General features: G+C 35.4%; 1 protein-coding gene across 11 annotated transcripts in view; it reads right to left on the reverse strand.

The window, feature by feature from the left end:
• Nucleotides 1-9,262: 9,262 nt before the first annotated feature.
• LOC149794137 (pyruvate kinase PKM-like) overlaps nucleotides 9,263-21,454 on the reverse strand; it is a 135,076-nt gene continuing 122,884 nt past the window's right edge. For 9 of the 11 annotated variants that reach the window (XM_089968194.1, XM_089968193.1, XM_089968196.1 and 6 more), the window contains one exon: nucleotides 9,263-12,392. In XM_089968194.1, coding sequence (XP_089824320.1) covers nucleotides 12,082-12,392 — 311 coding nt within the window. In that variant the 3' untranslated portion in view covers nucleotides 9,263-12,081. Of the gene's footprint in view, nucleotides 12,393-17,167; nucleotides 19,563-21,454 lie in introns of those variants that run through there. The other 2 variants (XM_089968203.1, XM_089968204.1) reach the window with 1 other exon arrangement.

Genomic DNA, 21,454 nt, shown 5'->3' on the forward strand with positions numbered 1-21,454 from the left:
TTTACAACGCTGTCGGGCCAATTTTACACGTTACGAAAAAATGTTAACAGGATCGATGACAACTTTGATAAATTCTTTGGTAAAAAAAATACCAAGCTGGATGAAATTACAACAACTATAAATGATATCACTGCGTACGGACAGGAAATAAAAGAAATCAAAACTGATATTACAGCGATCAGGACTAGTATAGACGCGCATGGACGGGAAATAGGAGCAGTCAAAACTGATATTACAGCGAACAAAAATAATGTAAACGCGCATGGACGGAAAATAGAAACAATCGGCGTTAGTGTTGCATCGATCATAAATAATGTAGACGCGCATAGACGGAGAATAGAAACAATCGGCGTTAGTGTTGCATCGATCATAAATAATGTAGACGCGCATGAACGGAAAATAGAAACAATCGGCGTTAGTGTTGCATCGATCATAAATAATGTAGACGCGAATGAACAGGAAATAAAAGCAGTCAAAACTGATATTCCAGCGATCAGGACTAGTATAGACGCGAATGAACGGAAAATAAAAGCAGTCGACAATAATATTACAGCGATCAAGAATAGTGTAGACGTGCATGAACGGGAAATAAAAGCAGTCGACAATAATATTACAGCGATCAGGACTAATATAGACGTGCATGAACGGGAAATAAAAGCAGTCAAAGCTAATATTACAGAGATCAAGGACAAACTACCGAAAATGACAGAGCAACTTGAAAAAATAAAAATCCCTCATGAGAACGCCATCAACACAGTATACACAATTCGGCATGGATCATTCGATTGGACTTCTACGCATAATATAGTAAATATTACCGCAACTGTCAAGGGCATTTATCGATTGACATTGATTTCAACGATGCAGTTTAATATATCATCGTCGAGTTCATCCGGGTTTAACAATACAATATCAACAATCATCAACAAGGGTGAAACTGAACGGTTTACAATTTATGCCGTTGAACGCAGTCTAATTAGGACAAACATTACATGGTATGTGGAATTCGTGGGGATAATTTAAGTAAGTAATTGAAAACACTAGTTCTTTTAAAATAAAAATGACCACCAAGGTAATTGAATCAGAGGTATCACCGACGTCACATCAATATCGATTCGATACAGTAAAAGAATTCTCCGCCAAGTTGAAAACGCTTTCCGAACAATACCGTGTAAAAATAAAAAAATACCGCCGAAAAATAACCGCCATCGACGCGGCCGTGTACTCGGTGTCAGGTATAGTAGCTGGTACCGGTGTCATTTTATCCACGGTGACCATGATGGCCCCGATCGCTGTTCCAATCGCTATCTCCGCGGCGACAACAATTGCTGGAGTTGCCAACGCAATCACTAGAAAGATATCATCGTGTTCTCAAAAAAAACTCAACGAGTATACAGTAAAACATCAAATAGTATCCAACGCGTACTCGAAATTATCCGAGTTGATCTCGTTGTCAATTGATAACTCGTTTATATCCGATGTTGAATTCTCCACGATGGTCCAGTTGTATGACTCCGCGATGTCAAAAATCGAGGATTTTCAACTGGAAGCTGAAAACCACGTCGCTGAAACCACTTCAATGGGCTTAAAACATTCTTCTGAAAACAAGCAGGTTGTTAATATTCGGTGTTGAAATTGAACACTAAAAACAGCGAATAATAATAATGTCGCTGAACCCCGAAGGGTTTCAATTACTTCAACGGATCGCGGAGAACACCACTCCGGTACAAACAAGTATGATATCAATAACGTCAACGAAACCCGAATTCAGTGTGAACTTCCCATCATCGGTTCCAGTGAAGGAAATATCCCTGGCAAAATTGCGAGTATATCACAGTTGGCCTAATATCCGAGCGGACGCATTTAACGGACAACAACCTAATAACTCGCTGGTTTTTGCATGGACAAATAAACCCAATGGGACCCCAGACTGGAAGGAGGTTACAATACCAACTGGGTCATACCAAATAGAACAAATCAATAAAGAATTTCAACGCAGGATAAAATCAATCACAGGAAAAGAATCAAAAATCGCTATTACGGTTCATGAACCGACGTTATCGTCGACGATTGAAATAAGCACACCGGGGTATATGGTTGATATTTATAACAGTTCAATAAGAACCATACTAGGATGGCCCGAGAATCCACCTCATGAAATCTCCGCGGACTTGCACACGAATGCGCAATCGTATCACGAGATTAATCCCGGGTATCGAGATGATTTGTCTATTATAAAAAACACATTATTACCCAGCAGGTTTATATTTCAAGACAGGAATACCATGCAATGGTATTTTCCGTATAAGGAAACTCCTGAATCGTCCGCCGTGGTCACAGTTAATTTAAATGATATCACTGGTGCTTTTACCGAGATTAATCGTAATTACCAATCACAACTAGAACAGCTACGGAAAACAAAAACACGAAAACACGTTGAGGTGTTAAATCAACTTATATCAGACATGGAATATATCAATGAACGAATCGTTAAAACAATATCTGCTAACAGCGATGATAATAAACAAAAATTCCTAACCGAGTATAATATCACAGAAGCTGATTTACCCGATTTCAAGTTTCCAGGATACAACGCGCCAGAACTAAGAAAATCTCTTAATGATTTTCTCGGTCCATCGACTGTCCTCAGACACGATAATGGAGAGGGTGGTAGGCATATTGCCCCGTACAACGTAAATATTGCATCGGTGATAGCAATCATTCTAGTGTGTGATGTTATCGAAGGGAGTTACCAGGTGGATACCAAGCAATCAAATCAGGCTCAACAGGGGTATATCCTTTATTCATTTTCACCAACAGCTCCTCCCGGGTTTTTAATCGTTGAGAGTCCGATTAATCCGGTCTATATGCGATGCCATAATCGGTTTTTAACGAGAATTAATTTCAGACTTACCGATCAGTCAAATAACCTGATTGATCTACAAGAGGAGGAGTTAGTGATCACTCTGTTTGTAAGATCATAAGGATTTTCATTGTAAATAACCTCTTAGCAGCAGAGGGGGCGATGACATCAACGCGGTCGTCGCGCTTTTTTACCGGACGCTGACAACGCTGGATCGAAAATGCAAAAAGTATATTAAACTAAATGACGTTCGATTTGCCCCCCCCCCCCCCCCCCCGACGACGACGTCGTTTTTTTTTTACCAGGCGCTGACGACGCTGGATCCGCTGAGTGCAGAAAAGTATCAATTAAACCAAATGACGTTTGGACAAAATGTCCGATTCGCCCCCTCTGCTGCTGAATCAAATGCACATGCGAGGTCAAATAGGTCCATATTTTTGGATACCTATATTAAAACAAAGCATAAGATTATCCACTTAACCAGACAAGTCAATGGGAGTTCATGGCAGAAGACATTTGTGCACCCCATCCCTAACTTTATGCCAGCAATTTTCGTGCCAGAAGGTCATTTTTGACACCATGTGATGCTCATGGTACAAACCCAAACTCTTTTCCTAGATGACAGCAATCCATGGCTGTATGAATTATAAAATGAGTTGATTTTGCATCTGATTAGCCAAGTTTGTTGCCACTTTGGAGGCTATAATTCTAATCTTGTTTTAATCAGCCATGGAATATAAGCTTATATCACGTGATGCGCACAGTGCAAACATGAGCCATTTTCCTAGATGACAATAGTGAAAAAAACGTGTACTAAACGAGCTAATGCAATTGAAAATAGTGTCATGCAAGCCGTTTTAGAGATAATTCTACTCATGTGTTTACTGCTATGGGAGGCTAGCTCTTCTTCCTAGCTTACTATTGGTATTTCAGTATCTACATGCTGCAGTGTAACTGTGGAAGGTGTACAAGCCTGGCATCAATTTCAAAAACAACACAAGCTCAAAACACATAGTTCACAAATGTATCCATATCTTTAATTAGTAAACAATAATAGCTTTAAAAAAAAGAAGTTGCACCATGGCCATAAGTTGATAAATTTGCCTGTGACTAATTTACGAAATTAGACCCTGCCATCCAAGTAGCTTGGTTGAGCCAAGTCCATGTGTGGAAAATTGTGCTTAGCATCTTGAATTGCCATGTTTTATTTTCCACATTCTGGGATTTCTTGGGTGCCTTGGCATATTGTTTTAAATACAGTTGATGCCCACAAAATGAACAGTACAGTATACAGTTTTTAAAGCTTAATTCTGGTGATGTGACATCTGATTAGTCAGTTTAGCACTAAAACTTCACTTCACTTTTTTCGGCGCAAGACATTCAGCACATCATAGTTCTGTTCTTTTAAAATTGGTGATATTCACCGTGGTTTGTATTTGAAGTAAATTCCAGTTTTATGTGGTACCAGTGTCATTGTTTTTTCACAAAATTACGCCTTAAGCGTAAATGTATTCGCATTACGCATGTTCGGTCAAAAGAAAACCCACCCCACCCCCCAATTTTTTTTTAAAATCTCATTTTTATTAACATCCCATTAATTTTTAAGACCGTATTCTTGAAAAGACGGCTTCTATGTAACTTTGACATAAGAGGACTCTTGTCCGTAGATTTGCATGCACTTTCTTAACAGTATTATTTTCTATTTATAGCAGCTGCCATGTTTTCCAAGAAACATACTGGTTTCTACTTTCAAACTTTTGACCTCAGTTTCCATTTATAGCAGTTGTATGGCTTAGGAGAGAACAGGCTGGTTTTCTAATTTGTAACATTTGCTTGCAGATTCTTTGTTCCAATTCATATTTGGTATAGAACCAGTCTGTAGGTATTTGGCGCTAAGTCATATTCTAGTTGATGCACGTGTTGGAGCAAAAATGTTTTTCAGATAATTAAACAGATGGATTAGAAAAAGATGAAAAATCGATTCAAAGATGAATACACGAATTACACAATTCTAGGGCAGATTCACTCACATTGCAGGCAGTGTGGAAAGAATTTTAATATTGGTTATGATGGAAAAACAAACCTTGAATAAGCTTGTTTGATAATTCAGAGGTTTTATTTACCATGTTCTTAATAGAACACCGACTATTCCTAACACTGAAAGGCTACGTTGGTACTTTGTTTCCCCCGATTCCAAAATTGCAGAAAATATGCATGTACAACAAAATCATCCAATATTGTTTGGTTTTTAGCATCAGATAATTCACTTAAAACTGTAAAAGCCATGAAAATTGGGCTGTTTAGTATTGCAACAGACAGGAGTAGTGATTGTGACAAAAAGTTGTACCCAGTCTGGGTAAGAGACTTTGACAATGAAAAAAAGCAAAAGTATCTCATTGCATTTCAAAACACCTTGTACAAGTGTTGTTGTTGTTGTTGTAGGGCTTAACGCCATTTTTCAGCACACGATAGGCTATACATGGCGGCCAGCATTAACGGTGGAGAAAGAACCACCGACCCATGAGAAGCTACTGTTCGAGCTTTCTCACATACCCACATTAGCCGAATCCTCAACTCGAACCCACGCAGACAGAGGTGAGATGGCAGTGATCCGTAATGGATAGCGCTTTAGACTACGCAGAACCCCACATTGTACAAGCTGAGATTATGAATGTTTTGCACACCAGTAGAGGACTAAGTGCTGGGTTACAGAACCTGGATCTGAATTCCATTTTATTTTTGTTAACAATACTAAACAATCTCTCTCAGTCAGCATTAGAATGGTAAAGAACCAATATTCCTTTCATAACATGACGGAAGAGGAAATATATATCGTCCAGTTATTGGGTCTTTTAGCTGGGACATAAAGTGCAATTGCACACCAACCTGTCCGCATGAAGTACTGTCGGGTAGAATGTCAACTTGATACTTCAGTTCTCCTAATTTATCAGCAGCCTTTCCTGCAGCAAGGTGCATCATATGACAGGGAAAACCTGATATGTACAATGATGGAAACATTTTTCAAAATGTATAATGCAATTTCTTTATGAGTTCCAGTCATCACTGATCCATTATCAGCTAAAACCCCCATTCAGTTGTGCCAAATAAAAAATGTTTTCTCCAGTGTTATTTACTGTAAATTCTGGTAATGAAAGAATTGCACTCTGACTTTGACAATGAAAAGGGCAAAGTCAGAGTGCAATTCTTTCATTACCAGAATTTACAGTAAATAACACTGGAGAAAACATTTTTTATTTGGCACAACTGAATGGGGGTTTTAGCTGATAATGGATCAGTGATGACTGGAACTCATAAAGAAATTGCATTATACATTTTGAAAAATGTTTCCATCATTGTACATATCAGGTTTTCCCTGTCATATGATGCACCTTGCTGCAGGAAAGGCTGCTGATAAATTAGGAGAACTGAAGTATCAAGTTGACATTCTACCCGACAGTACTTCATGCGGACAGGTTGGTGTGCAATTGCACTTTATGTCCCAGCTAAAAGACCCAATAACTGGACGATATATATTTCCTCTTCCGTCATGTTATGAAAGGAATATTGGTTCTTTACCATTCTAATGCTGACTGAGAGAGATTGTTTAGTATTGTTAACAAAAATAAAATGGAATTCAGATCCAGGTTCTGTAACCCAGCACTTAGTCCTCTACTGGTGTGCAAAACATTCATAATCTCAGCTTGTACAATGTGGGGTTCTGCGTAGTCTAAAGCGCTATCCATTACGGATCACTGCCATCTCACCTCTGTCTGCGTGGGTTCGAGTTGAGGATTCGGCTAATGTGGGTATGTGAGAAAGCTCGAACAGTAGCTTCTCATGGGTCGGTGGTTCTTTCTCCACCGTTAATGCTGGCCGCCATGTATAGCCTATCGTGTGCTGAAAAATGGCGTTAAGCCCTACAACAACAACAACAACACTTGTACAAGGTGTTTTGAAATGCAATGAGATACTTTTGCTTTTTAAAGCTCAAACTGCTATACATGTACATGCAAATTTGATGCAGTAATTGTTCTTAAAAGACTAGAGTGGTAAATAAATCATTTTATAGATATACTCACTGAATTGTGTTATATGTGGATTCCTCTTCTTTTTGGTCAACTTAGATCACACTTTTTCTCACCAGGGGTTGACATATATGGTATAATCTGATATTGTGGATATATTGAGTACCCTGTGACCAGAGTAGGTACTAGTACAAATACTAGTAGTTTGTGTAAAATTGGAGACCCTTTGCAACAAACTAAAAACAGATCTGACAAAGCCTTCTTAACAAAAGAACAATGTCATTAAGCATTTGTTAGAATTTTTCATTTCAGTGGCAAGAATTGGATTTTACTGGAGAAACATATTTAGCTCTACTGGTGATAGACCAAAGAGCTATGGGAATGGTCTGTTTTCAGTTGTCTTCGGTCCGTTAGCACAAGTTTGTTAATACTACTAATCCTAAAGTACATGGAGAATTGTCTTAAAACATTACACACAATCTTCCCATGGTCTAGTTGGTCCTAAATGAATGTGCTGCCAGGGTGCATAGGTGCAAAATTTGCACAAGTGGTGTGCTGGAATTCCACAAATTAGTTCAGAGATGCAAATCTATAAATTTATTTAGCTGTTAACCCCTAAGTTCTTGTTGCGATATACAAGTTGTGCCACTGGTAGCAGTCTTGGCACCCAGTCCTACAATGCAAACCTTGACCCTGATATTTATCAAATTTTCATGCCTATCTTGCACACTTCACAGTCCATAACAACACTTTGCTACAGATTAACATCAGACTTTATGTACCATATTCGTTTTCTTCTTCTCCTAATAAATTCAAGTTCTCAAGTTTTATTGGTCTACATTTGGCTGGTATATAATGGAAGCAGGGAATGCTGAAGTTGGGTTAAGTTGAAGTCTTTTTTTTTCTTTAATGAAACCAATAATAATACAATACTAAAGTGTTCAGATAACTTTGTTTCATTCAAAAATTTTATCATCCTTTTAACCAATTTCGGTGTTTGGAGTGTTATAGTTTTAATATTTCTAAAACAAAAGACCCAGTTGAAATAATATGAAAGAGGAAGGAAATATAACTCGAGAATTATTGAGATTATTAATGCTATTAAATGGTCACATATTTTGCTTTAAACTTCTGGGGGAAGTGATAAGAGAAGAACAAGGCAGGGGGTGGGTGGGTTGAAAATGGCCGACTTTTTGCATATATACATGAACTGGATGACCCCATATTGGAGCTGTGAAAGTATTCATGATGATGCCAGTGAGTGATTTTGAATCCAAAACTTATGTTGAATACAAATCAGAAGCACACACTAGTTGGACAAAAACAGACACATACAAGTCAACCCTACTTGCTGCAGTATTTCAAAATTACATGTAGAAAAGGCAGAATGCCAAACCCAATTAGAGACAAAAAATCTGGGTGCACCTCTGCTTGGTGATAGTTCTGTGTCTGTGGGAGTAACTTGAAATTCCTCTCGCATAAATGCTAAACATGGAGGCTTGGTCCACTTGTCCAAGGTTATAATGTTTTTTGTCCTGGAAAATCAATTTGGTCTAGATTTTTAAATACATTGACAGACCTATCCTGATCAGTAACATATGACGGCTGATCGCGGCCGACAGAATAGAACGTCAAAGTAACGTGAATCTGTATATGTACACATTTCAACTGCAAGAACAAACTTAAAGACCTAATAATGTTCCTACCTTAAATATTTTCAGAATGTTTTTTTCTCTTTCCAATTTCATGGTGTTTGCTTTTTGTAATCATGTCATTATATATGTTTTTATGTTATAGGTGTTGTCTAATGTTGTAAAGCGCTCAGAGCTTCCAAAAGATTAGGCGCTAAGAGAAATTTGTACGTGCTTATGGTAATACTGTACAAACATTAAAGTGTTGAAGAACCAGATGTACATCAAATGCTTGAAAAGGAATTAATTTTCATATGTAATACGAAATTTTAATATCTTCAAAATGTTGAAATAAATCGGTCCAGTCAGTTTATATTAATGGTCTTAATGGTTTTCATCCAAAAGCAACACAGGCTACCACCTTATTTTATATTTGCTGTTAAAATAAAAAATATATGGAAAATCCTAGAGAAATACCTGAAGGATGAAACTCTCAGAAGGAGGACACAATTCACTAATTTATATTTAATTGGCTTTGACAATAACCTCATGACACAGGCAATTCTATGATGTGCATCACACTTGGTCATGTCAAGTTTTACTGAAATCTAGTTTATTCTTCTTTTTCCCTTTTTGTTACCTTGACAATTGACTAAGGCTGTCTGACAAAAAAAAAGGTTAATTTACAGGCATATGGATGGACAATGAAGTAGCATAATGGGTCAGAAATCAGATGAACAAAATTATTGGATCTGGGTATTTTTAATTCAAAAGCTTTAAAACAGACTGAAGAAAAAATGAAGTGGCTACATTTCCAAAAATTCTACACATAAATCCATATCAAAGAAAACAACACATCACTTCTGTATTAGTGACAAGCTAGAACAGACAACAATGGTCAAATATATATTTGATCTTGAATATGTAGAGCACAATGTTCCAACACACGTTAAAACATGTTAAATACAAAGTAACTTGCAAGTAGACACTATTTATTATATTAATTTGATGTTAACTTTATTATCATCAGTTTCGACAAACCTGTGTACCAGCACTGGCAATATAGATTTCTCTGTTTACAAGTCTGCTTTGTCTAGAATTTAGCTTTAGAGTAACAACCATTTTAGACATCACATCATGTGTAATCATTAATTAGAGCATGTAAATGAGAGAGGGAGTTAAAATGTCCTTGAAGAATAATAATGTACCTGATGATGTGCTGTGTAGGTCTACTTGTTTTATATTAAAAAAACAGATGTGTTGGGTTTAATACCATTTCTCAGCACAAGTTAGGTATTACATGTCGGCCAGTATAACTGGTGGAGAGAAAAAAACTAAGACATGGATTTCTACCACTGTGTATATGAACAGTTGGGTTTTAACAGCGTGTTCAACACATTGGCTTTTTCAATTAGAAACAAAGCCTGATTTAAATATTGTTCAAGTTGGACAGTCCATTTGTGTAACTTTATTTTGCAAATTAAAAGGTATCTTTTCCATATTTTCTGATTTTGATAGGTTCTTGAATTTGGTTCATTATCTTACTTCCTTTACTTTCACAGCAGAAGCAAGGTTATGATTAGATACACAGAAGAAACCGATAAAAGTACCACCATTAGTCAAGTCAACTTTTCCTTGCTTCAAAATAAAAATGTCAGATCTTTACACCAGAACAGCTGCCACAACAAATTTGATCTGATTTGATAAAGATCAATTCTGAAAATGCATTGTGAAACAAAACAGAAATAATTAATACTACACAGAACGTTATCAAAAACATACATGGGATGCACTTTCAGTGTGGAGTCGTCACCCAAGGATGCAATTTATAATTTTCTTTCATTTTCATGAACAATGGTTTAGATTGCCTTTGCTACCATGTATGTTTCAATGGAGCAGCACTTAGATGGAAATGCTAGTCATATATGTAGATCACTGTAATTCTACCAAATTTCAAATGATGCATGAAGAGCAGCCAGTGAAGTCACGTAATTTTCAATGGAAAGTCTCCAGACTGAACAAATACAACACTTAAGCCAATGTCATTTTAATGTGAATAAACAATAGTATATTAAACAGCATAAAAGGAATGAACATAAAAATTGTGAGACACTGACAACGACATTTCTTGCTATGATCTTAAGCAATTACCATTAACCCATCTAAATACATGTGATGTGAAATTAAAATGTTTCAAGTTTTCTTTTTACTAATAGATAACTGATAACTGAAACATTCAGTAAAATATTTTGATAGAAATATTTAAGCAATTATCTTTAACGAGCATTTTCTATTGAAATTATTTTGTATTAAGTAGTACAATTCATGTAATTACATAGCTAAGTCACTTATGTACTGTTAATGCCCTCACCCCTCTCCTTCTGTTACCATCTAACATTTTATTAACTTTTGACTGGTGAATACCCCATCTGTGTTAACATACTGAAGCAGTTTTGGACTGCCTTGGACCATATTCTTTAATTCTGTTATTAATGTAATGAAAATCTAACAAGCCAACAATTGTACAATATTTCACAAACATTAAAGTTTGGTCAAAATTAACTCCTCTTTTTGGGGCTGCTAATAAATTTCACATGAGCAAAACAGAAACAAAAACATATACAACTAGCATAGCCTGACTCAGTTAAAATGTTACTGTATTTAACAGTATGTACAACTAGTACAGTCTGACGGAGTTAAAATGTTACCATATTTAACAGTATGTTACTAATTTACATAAGATTATGTCCTGTTGGTTATCAAGTGACGTACTCTGGGACAAGCCACAATAGTAAGCTAGGCAGTCTGAGTAGGATCATCATACAAAGAACTACACAACAAAACCAATGTTAAAGTTACATGAACATCGTATTGAATGTCATGTTGGAAAATAATCTGAACCATCTCTTGCACTGTTAATGATTTGGCACAACACATTCTTTTCTGTGCCCAATTTAGTGCCAGATTTAATTGTAAAATTCATAATTAATGATAACTTTTGACTGGAAGGTTAGTGACAGCAAAATAAGTGCAGATTACTCAGCAATTTGGAATAACTGGCTTTGGTAAAACTAATTAAGTATTTAATTTTATAAAAATATTTTTAGTCAAGATCAGTCAAGGCACTTACATGATTATATTATTGTATACTTTATACAAGTCTGGAATTTCTTATAAAATTAAAAGATGTCGAACACTACCCATATTTTCAGCATGATCATGGTTTTTTTGGCCAAATTTAAAAAAACATTAAATATAATGCTGTGCTGATCCATATCAAACCTTTCCCTTACAAGTGTTGAAGAAAATATTAGATGAATCAGAGGATAATTAATCTGCATTTATTACATTATTCCCATGCTACTTTGATGTTAAGAAACTGCTGAATAAACCCATATTGAATCATTGTGACTAAGCTGTTGTATGGCAAGCCAAAAAACCAAATTAAATTAAGTCAAAATGACCTACATGAAAAACAAATGACTTTGCAACAATAGGTTTTAAAGTTCTTCAAAAAAAACCTGCAGAATCAATATGAAATACATCTTGTTCAACATCCTGTTCAGAAGAAGCGAGGAATTGAATCCTCTTCATTGAATTCGGTGCCTTCACTTGGCACTGTTGAAAATTCATTTGCCAGAACATTGAAGCTTGGGACACTGGATATTCCTGTAATTGGTGCTAGCTGGTCCTTTAGGCGAACATCCTGTACAGTAATGATTCGCATGGTATTAGTAGACCCAGTGCCAGGTTTCCAGCCTGTGACTATGACAACAGAGTTCCCAGGTTTTAGGAAGTTTCTGTTGAATCCAACCTCGATACCTTTGTAGATGCGGCGATCTACATCTGCAGTCCACTCACTCATAACAGCATCTGTCAAGTGCAAAAATGAATTTCTATGAAAGGAATGGAAATGTAGATGATGAACAATTCAAGCAATATTTGCTGCAGAAGACAAGATACAAAACCTATAAAATCACATAATACACCAGAAGTTCTTTGTCTATGCATTTTGTTAGGTTTGACCAGAAGAACAAACAACATAGACTGTGATCTTCTGGTGCATTATATGACAGCAGATCAGGATCTGTGTTATTTGCAATTGGACTCCACTTGTATGAGAGAATATATGGAAGTACTTCAACAGCTACTGGATGGAAACAAAATTTAAAATGGATAATACACACAAAAAGACATACACTTAGTGCCCTTCCATTGATATGATAGGGGCATATGAATGTGAAAAGGAGACTTGACACAGGTCCTTTTCAACTTATGCCCTAAACCAAAATTGGGTTTAAACTATGATGTGCTTCAAAAGTTGTGAAGAAAAAAAAGGAAATTCATGATGCAAAGGTTAAGTTTTAAGTTGAACAGCAGCCATAACCTGTCAAACTTGTTTGATTGAAGAGGCTTAAAATTCAAGCTGACATATCTCTTTTGATATTTAACATTATATCAATTTCTGTTTCAATCCAACATGTCCTTCAAAAGTCACAGAGTCGAAGAATATATTAAGGCCAAAAATAAAAGTCACTTATTTTCTTTCCATACAACCTTCACCCCATCCTCACTGCAACAAGATAAACAACAAAAAATAATTCAATTTTATCATTACAAGTCCAACAGCAAAAAGGTTTCCAAGTAGCTAAAGTCTTGTAAGACATACTAAAATGGCAAATGGTAAACATTAGATGATATGCAACTATTCTGTAAGTATACTAGATTCCATATATACTACGTTTGTAAATCATAATTTACTACTTGTCTGCTGTAAAGTTAATTTTTTCAGTGACTTGCAGATTACAGTGGATTTCATGCCATGCAAAAATGTAGAGATACACCCAACATGTGGATATAACTGTTCTCAGGATGGATGGATGCAATTTCATCAACTAGAAATGGGTTTATGGAACATGTGATGTTCCACCAGTGCTTGAAAACATCTAAACACAAAAGTGGGAGAATATAAGGATTTTGCCCATTCAAATTAGAGGCATATCTCATCATAGTCTTTTGTTGTGTGAAAAGGTACAAGACTGAAAGTTTCCATACTGAATACAAAGTTTATTAATGTAAGTCAAAGTGCCCAAGACAATTCTATGGTTACTTTCACTAAAATGGAAGACGTTTTTTATGGGTCTCTTGCAAATACATTTTGCTACAATTTCTAACATGCATGCATGGAAAAGGAGGATACTGCATATATATATATATATATATATATATATATATATATATATATATATATATATATATATATATATATATATAGTTTTGTACCCTGTGTATTTGACTCAAGTTACAACTCTTGTCAGCCAAGAGTTTCATGGAAAACTATGTTGCCTTTTTTCAGGTAAATAAACTGTAGAGTTTTTAACAAAGGCTTACACAACATTCTCCACACACATTTTGTACTGCTGCTGATGACACCAATGCAAGCATCATTATTTCTATGTCTTGCATTTTTTTCAAAAGGACAAGATTTTTTAAATCTTACCGTGAAAGCTTCTCTATAAAATACATATCACACAAATGCTTGAATAAGTACGATGATCTATAAAATATATGCTTTAATAAGTATGATAATCAATAAAATGCACACACATGCTTCAATAAATAGGATGATCTATAAAACATGCTTCAATAAATACAATGATCTATAAAACATGCTTCAATAAGTACGATGATCTATAAAACATGCTTCCATAAGTACGATGATCTATAAAACATGCTTCAATAAATACGATGATCTATAAAACATGCTTCAATAAGTATGATGATGTATAAAACATGCTTCAATAAATACGATGATCTATAAAACATGCTTCAATAAATACGATGATCTATAAAACATGCTTCAATAAATACGATGATCTATAAAACATGCTTCAATAAGTATGATGATGTATAAAACATGCTTCAATAAATACGATGATCTATAAAACATGCTTCAATAAGTATGATGATCTATAAAACATGCTTCAATAAATACGATGATCTATAAAACATGCTTCAATAAGTACGATGATTCAATAAGTATGATGATCTATAAAATGCACACACATGCTGGATTAAGTGTGATAATCCACAAGACAGAGTTAATTTTATCAGTAGTGTATATGCTTGCTTATAAGTCAAGTTCAAATGTACACTGCACAGATCCATGTCTGCTACTGCATAATGCACCAGCAGATCTGGGTCTAAGCAATTTCTTAGGAGTAATAACTTAAACTACGAACAAGGACACTAATCTACAAGTTCATTATATGGCAGCAGATCAGTTATTCTTTGCAGCTGGACTTGTGAGTATATACACTATGTACATACACATGATAAGGGGACACTGTTTATGACATCAGGTTTATCCTTATCAAGTTTACCTAACATGCACAGTGCAGTAGTAAAAAGCAAATACAATGTATGTGTATAGTCTGCATTTTTTTGGTAAACAGTTTAATCTTCACTTTTTGCAAACAAACAACCACAGGTACAAGTTATGATGTTCAGCGCATTCTTAAGTAAGCAAAATCATCAAATTTGTTTGAAGAAAATAAAGACCCAAGTGGGCCTGTGATTGCTCACCTTTCCCACATTTACCTGTCAGGCAACTACAAGAGCACTCAGCCATAAAATATGGGTCAGTAGGAAGCTTTCAGTCCAAATTCCTCCAATGTTGTTGACTGTTATGAAAACATCATTCTCAGGTTTTTGTATCTTCATTCATATTTGATTGCATATTTCTCAATACTTCTCGTAACAGCAGCCATATTTTATGTTATCATTTTTATAAACTTAAGAGCCCTTCATATCAGAATGACTTCTGTAAAATGTTGTCAAATTCTATATTCAATTTTGAGTAGTTGTTTAAAGGATTTTACCTTTTTTTTAAACAAAAAAACAACAGAACAGCGGCCATATCTGAAATTTGTATATATTTTAAAGTCCTGAATACCAGGATGGTTTCTATCATACGTGCTTAAATTCTGCTAAGCAGTTTCAAAAGTTTTTCTCTTCAAGTTTTAGTAATGGTGGCCCTATTTAATAGCACACTGGTATGCTTTATATAAGCTTGAAAGGAAGCTTTTTGTCAAGATTAGTAAAATTTGGTCAACTGTGTCGGGGGAAATTTAAATGTTTTTCTATTATTGGTAATGGTGCATCAGAAATGTTTTTGCATAATACCGTCAGAATGCATACATGTGTTGAATACTAAGAATTGCAGAGCAGCACATTTACCAAAAATACTAATCATGTATTATTAAACAAGAATCTTTTGAAAACAATTTGGTTCCTAATACATCACTCCATCATTTTGGCACACCCAGATAACCCATTAAGCCACCTATAATGCAGGGACAGGTACAGATATCTTTTTATCTGGCAGAAAATACTTCCAAAATAGGTCTATTAATGCTGAATGTGAATAAAATAAGACTGTGAAACTTTGATATATTGCTTGTTTTAACACAGAAAACAGCAGCTAGTGCCTGTACATGCAAAATTTTCTTTAAAAATAATTCTCAATGGAATCTGATGGATTGTTTTATTTTCCAATGTGGCTTCAAACATTTATTGTGCCATAAAATGTTCTTTTTTGCAGAAAAACCTTTATGCTTACAATTATAACCAACGGCAGCATGAACGCAATTTAAATTTCCAATCTTTTGAGACCATAAATACCTGGCCATCAAGTTACTTTTTTTAATTTGTTCACGTTTTCATTTCCCTATGAATAGCCTGATCCCTTGGGTAGCTTCAGCAAGATGATAGCTGTCTCCAGTTGACCAAAATATAGACCAGTTTAAGTACATGTAACATGTAAACAACTATACCCACATGCTACTAGTGACAATATCATAGTGAATTGCTTAGTGACACGTGTTTATTGAAAATGGGATATATACTAGCTAGAGGGTCTATGTGTTAGACATGGTTCCTAGCTATAAATGACCACATATTAGGACTCTAAGGGATGTTTACTTGAGCAGTAAAACACTTAAGAAGGTAACCTTCTTCTGGCAGTTTCAAAGTTTAAAATAGTAACTGCTGCCAGCTGCCAGATGGACACAAAATGTTTAAAACTTGCAGATAATGTTGTATAAAAAATTATAATGTGTGTGTATTCTGAATTTTCAATGTAGCTTTAGCAATTTTTCAGTCATATTGCTATGATGTCTGAAGTGTGGTTGGTAGTTTATAGTTATGTCAAGCACTGAGACATCATGCTACAGACATGTATCATGATGTCCCGCCCAGTCACATTATCCTGACACCAGGCTGACCCGTCCGAACACCAACCTCTAAACGCTGAGTGCATAGTGAGGCAGCTTCTAGTACCATTTTTTTGTTTTTGGTATGACTCTGCCAGAGTTCAAACCTGTGATCTCACAGTTCCAAGGCAGATGCTCTGACCACTAGGCCACCGGAGTGGTCAAATTATAATGTACAGTAAGTAATGTGATAATAGCAAGTAGTGGTGCAATGATAAATCAAATAATTGGGAACTGTGAGAAACGTTTTAAAAAATCAAACTTCTGATCACAATTTTCTGAGAGAATATAAACAATTTCAGTTTTCTTTGTTTGAAAATTTTCAATTTTTGGGGATAAAATGTTCCTGGACAAGTAAAGTCAAAAACACTTCCATACAATATAGCCTTTTATTTGTTTTGAAAAATATGGCATACAACGAATTCACCAGTGAACTATTTGGCTTTCCAGGATAGAGACAATTTAACCCTTTTCAAGTACCTGATGAACAGAATCCATGAAGAAAAAAAAATAATGAAAAAATGGTAAGTTGGCTGTTATTCATAACAGAAATTTAGAGCCTATTTCCAATGAATGAGATAAAGGCAGCTCACAAGATGAACCAATCACAGATCTTTAAATTTTAACCTACAGTCAAGTTTCACAATGACCAATAATGAAAGGAAAATTATAAAGCTAAATGAAAGTGCTGTTAATGGTGTATGCCTCATTTGTTTGTACTAAAGATAATGGTGGATTATTACAGTTGTTTTTTGGATATTAACGGTTCTGAGAATAAATGCAAATTAATAGCTAGATATTATGTCCCTAATCCCAACTCTATGGTCAAGAATCTGAGCGAGTGTGACATGCATCTTTAAATCAAATGCCCATGCCATGGAGTTTACAAAATTAAATTACCTATGATGACCATTCATTGTTGGCAATTACAACAGATAATCATGTCATGCTAAATTCTTTCTCAAGTTAACCTTCAGGACGAGTTTGATTTATTAGTACTGTGTACACTGTCGGGGAAAATTCAATGCTGCTTGCCGTGAAAATCCGATTTTTCAACAATTCTTTAGGAAAGAATTTAAAGGAACTAGTGTTAAAAAAAGGGATGAGGAAACAAAATTGTTTGAAAAGAAAAGATGCTGCCTAAAAAACAAACAAGGTACGGAGAGCAATTATCATTTTTGTGATGCAATATTTTGTATGGACTTGGGTGTGGATGCACATTCCTTATTGATTAAAAGTCCCACAAATTAATCATATGCATATTAATTAATGAAGATAAATTTTAACTGTAAATCCTAAAGTTAAATTAAGTTTTACTCTGAAAAATAAATATCCTTTATAATATAATTACTTTATGTGGTGTGTGTGTGTGTGTGTTTGTGTGTGCACAGTGACTGGTATATACAGAACAAGTTTGTCAACAAACATTTATTAGAGAAGGTGGAAAAAAACCCAAAACCAAATAACTAAATGGACGATCATTTTAAGCCTAATACACCTAAATATTTGAGAGCAATATTAAATATTTCACCGTGTTGTACCATCAGACAGCATGGGAGACAAATGCTGAGGATACTCTGAATGAAAATTGTAAAGTGGGTCAATTGCCTATATTCAGTAATAAGGATTACAAGACTAGAAGCCTTAATGATGGCAGTTTTCTCCTGAAAAAAAAATGACACTAAAAAATGTAGAGTGTAATAAAAGCAAAACAAAAGAGTTCCTCTAAAGGATTCATGCTTTTACTAGCAGATAAGAAATTCCAGAAAGAAAACTGGGTGAAAACTCCATGTTGACATGGCCATCCATGGAGTAAAAGTTGTGATAAGATTTTATAGGATGAACTAAACGTATCAAGTCCTCTGATGAAAACCCCATGCCGATTTGACATTCCGTTGAAAATGATAAGCGATAACAAGGTTTTCAAGACTGCTGCCATGGTTGCCATATTTGATGTCATACTGGCACCATTTTCATGTAGAACCATAACAGATATAAGAAGTCCTCAGTGAAAATCCCATGTAAATGTCACTATTCATCTAGAAGTATTAGCAATAACTAACAAGATTTTAAAGATGACTATTTTTATTGAGGACCAATTAAACATTATAATGGAATCATTTAGTAAAAGAAGCATCTGTTCTGGACTAATAAGATTTTCAAATGGCTTTTGTGGTGGCAATATTGGATGTGTGGCTATTTTGGATGTACGAGTTAAACCATTGTCAAATGGAATGAATGTGTGAAAAGTTTCATTGTAATCCTTGAAAGTGCAAAGGAGGTAGCAAAAGCAAACATGTGCTAATGGGAAGACAAATGACAGACAACAGGCCATCCCCAAAATTCTTCTGTCTTTTAACACCAGAGCTAGAAGCAACAAGTTATATATTTCCCAATATATCATTGATGAAATCATATGCCAAATTATCATCTGTCCTTCACCAATAAATCTATAAATAATGCTATGTTCTTTGGGTGATGTAACATATGTGTGACTGAATTCCAGTACAGTGGTCTTAGCAAGCTGACAAAATGCTTGCTAAAAGTTAATCATTGTAGTCTTTGACGATCGGTGTTCCAAGTATAGGGTCACCATCCTTCTCAGGAACACTAATGAGTCGGAGGGTGTTTGTATATCCTGATCCTGATTTCCAGCCAGTCACAATTACAATGTTGTCTCCAGTTTTAATAAATTCTCGTAGGCGTCCAACAGCAATGCACTTGTAGATCCGCTTATCCATGTCATCAGTCCAGATTTCTGAACGTGGATCTAGATAGAGGCAATGACAAAAAGCAGACCATGGTGCAAGCAATCTTTATAAGATAAATACAGAAAGCAAACCAGAAAAGTTGCACAGCAAAAGTGCTACAAGTACAGCCTAGTCTCACTGTCCAGCAGAGAGAACAAAATTACCTGAATGACCATTTTGGAACCTTCCCCCATCCAGTGTTATTAATAAAACCATAATTGCTACTTTTTGATTCTAAACTTGAATAAAAAACTTTTCATTAATTTTAAGAACATCAAATTAAATACAAAAACAGTTTTACATTTAGGAGCTTTAATAAGCGAATAAATTAGTTATTTTTAAATAATGCAGCTGCCTTTCTTTACTTATCTGGCTTAACATAATAAAAATTGAGGGACATTTACACATTATATACTGTGATCTCAAAATCAGGCCATTTCAGAATCACTTTCCAGATTCTACCAATCCATCCTTGTCAGTGATCTCCCTTGGCCCATTGCATAAGGGTCATATGTCTTGCTCTTTTTAGCAAACATTTTATTATTCAAATATCTGCATTGAAATCTACACTACCTGAGGCCTTTGACATCTCAGCATTTTTGTTGACAAAACATTGTCTTGCCTAAGACTTGTTTTGAAACAGATTTTGACACTTATTGTATGTGCTCTGCTAGAGCAGACTCCCTAAACATATGTCAAGAAGGGGACTGGCCACTGCCCGAATCTGACTGACTCCGTGGTCTTACATAGTCTCAGAGGTAAACAGTCTAGGTACAGGGTTGCATATTTCTTTTCCTTTTTGAAATATTCACCAATAACAGTTCCCCTCAACATGGACTTCAGCTCCTCATTCACAAAACTGAAGCTGCTCAATGTCAAGTGACCATGCATGGAAACGATCTCGTTAATGTAGAATAAGTTGAGATTCCTGAATCACTCCTGGATGTACTTGATGAAATAGTCAGTCATCAGGAAACAGTGCCTAACACCCACTTTAGATGTTGGACCAGTGATACTTGTATTTCTTGTTTGCCTTGTCACAGAATTCAAGGGAAATTTTCATGTATTTACCTGACTGGGTTTTCGACACTGCCAATTAAACATGGCAAACTTCAATGTGTTTTGGCAACTCGGTAACAAACAAATCCATCAAAAGAAATTGCCTTGTTAGCTTTGCTACTAATGGCATCTTATCTAATAGGAAATACAGCTAAGAAAGAAACTTCACTTAAGTTTGAACTTTCTGGTAGTCTTTTTGCATGATTAGCGTCATCTGCTTTGTTTCCTGTTATAAAGTGATCCTGCAGGTGAACTTTTAGAGTTTGTAGAATTTTTTAAATAGATTTCAGAGCATGTTCCTTGCTAGACAATCATCATACTTGATTAACAGAGGTGTGTAAACATTCCTGTTTGCATAATTACACTTGGCTCCCTCATTCTCTTTGGAGAGAAATGATAAAAACCAAACATTCCATCGAAGTTACTCTTGTATGACACTGACTTGCTTGCATCAAGAATGGCTAGTCCTACTGCAGAAGCAATAACAGATTACATATTGGTTATAACACCTGACTTGTTTCGCAGATTGAATTAGGCACCATCAAAACTAGCATGTATTAGTGATAGCTTGCTTCCAGACTGATGTTGAGTGTTAGATTTAGATTTTCAAACTTGATGTCAAAATCTGACAAAGCAATTTTTATTCCAGTAAATATTCTATCTGCATTTCCTGAAGTGCCTCGAATCGCAACTAATCTTACAAGGGGTATTGTCTATGATGGCAAGAGATAAAGTACATATATGATCTCTTGTTATACAATGGCACTATCTGTTGATCCATCCTTTAAAATGTGCATTAAATTTGCTGCTTTGCTTTTATGTTTGATTACATCCAGAAGGGAATCAGCAATAA

Source organism: Sinohyriopsis cumingii, chromosome 8, assembly GCF_028554795.1.
Source record: "Sinohyriopsis cumingii isolate HCF-2022 chromosome 8, ASM2855479v2, whole genome shotgun sequence".
NCBI classification, from domain to species: domain Eukaryota; kingdom Metazoa; phylum Mollusca; class Bivalvia; order Unionida; family Unionidae; genus Sinohyriopsis; species Sinohyriopsis cumingii.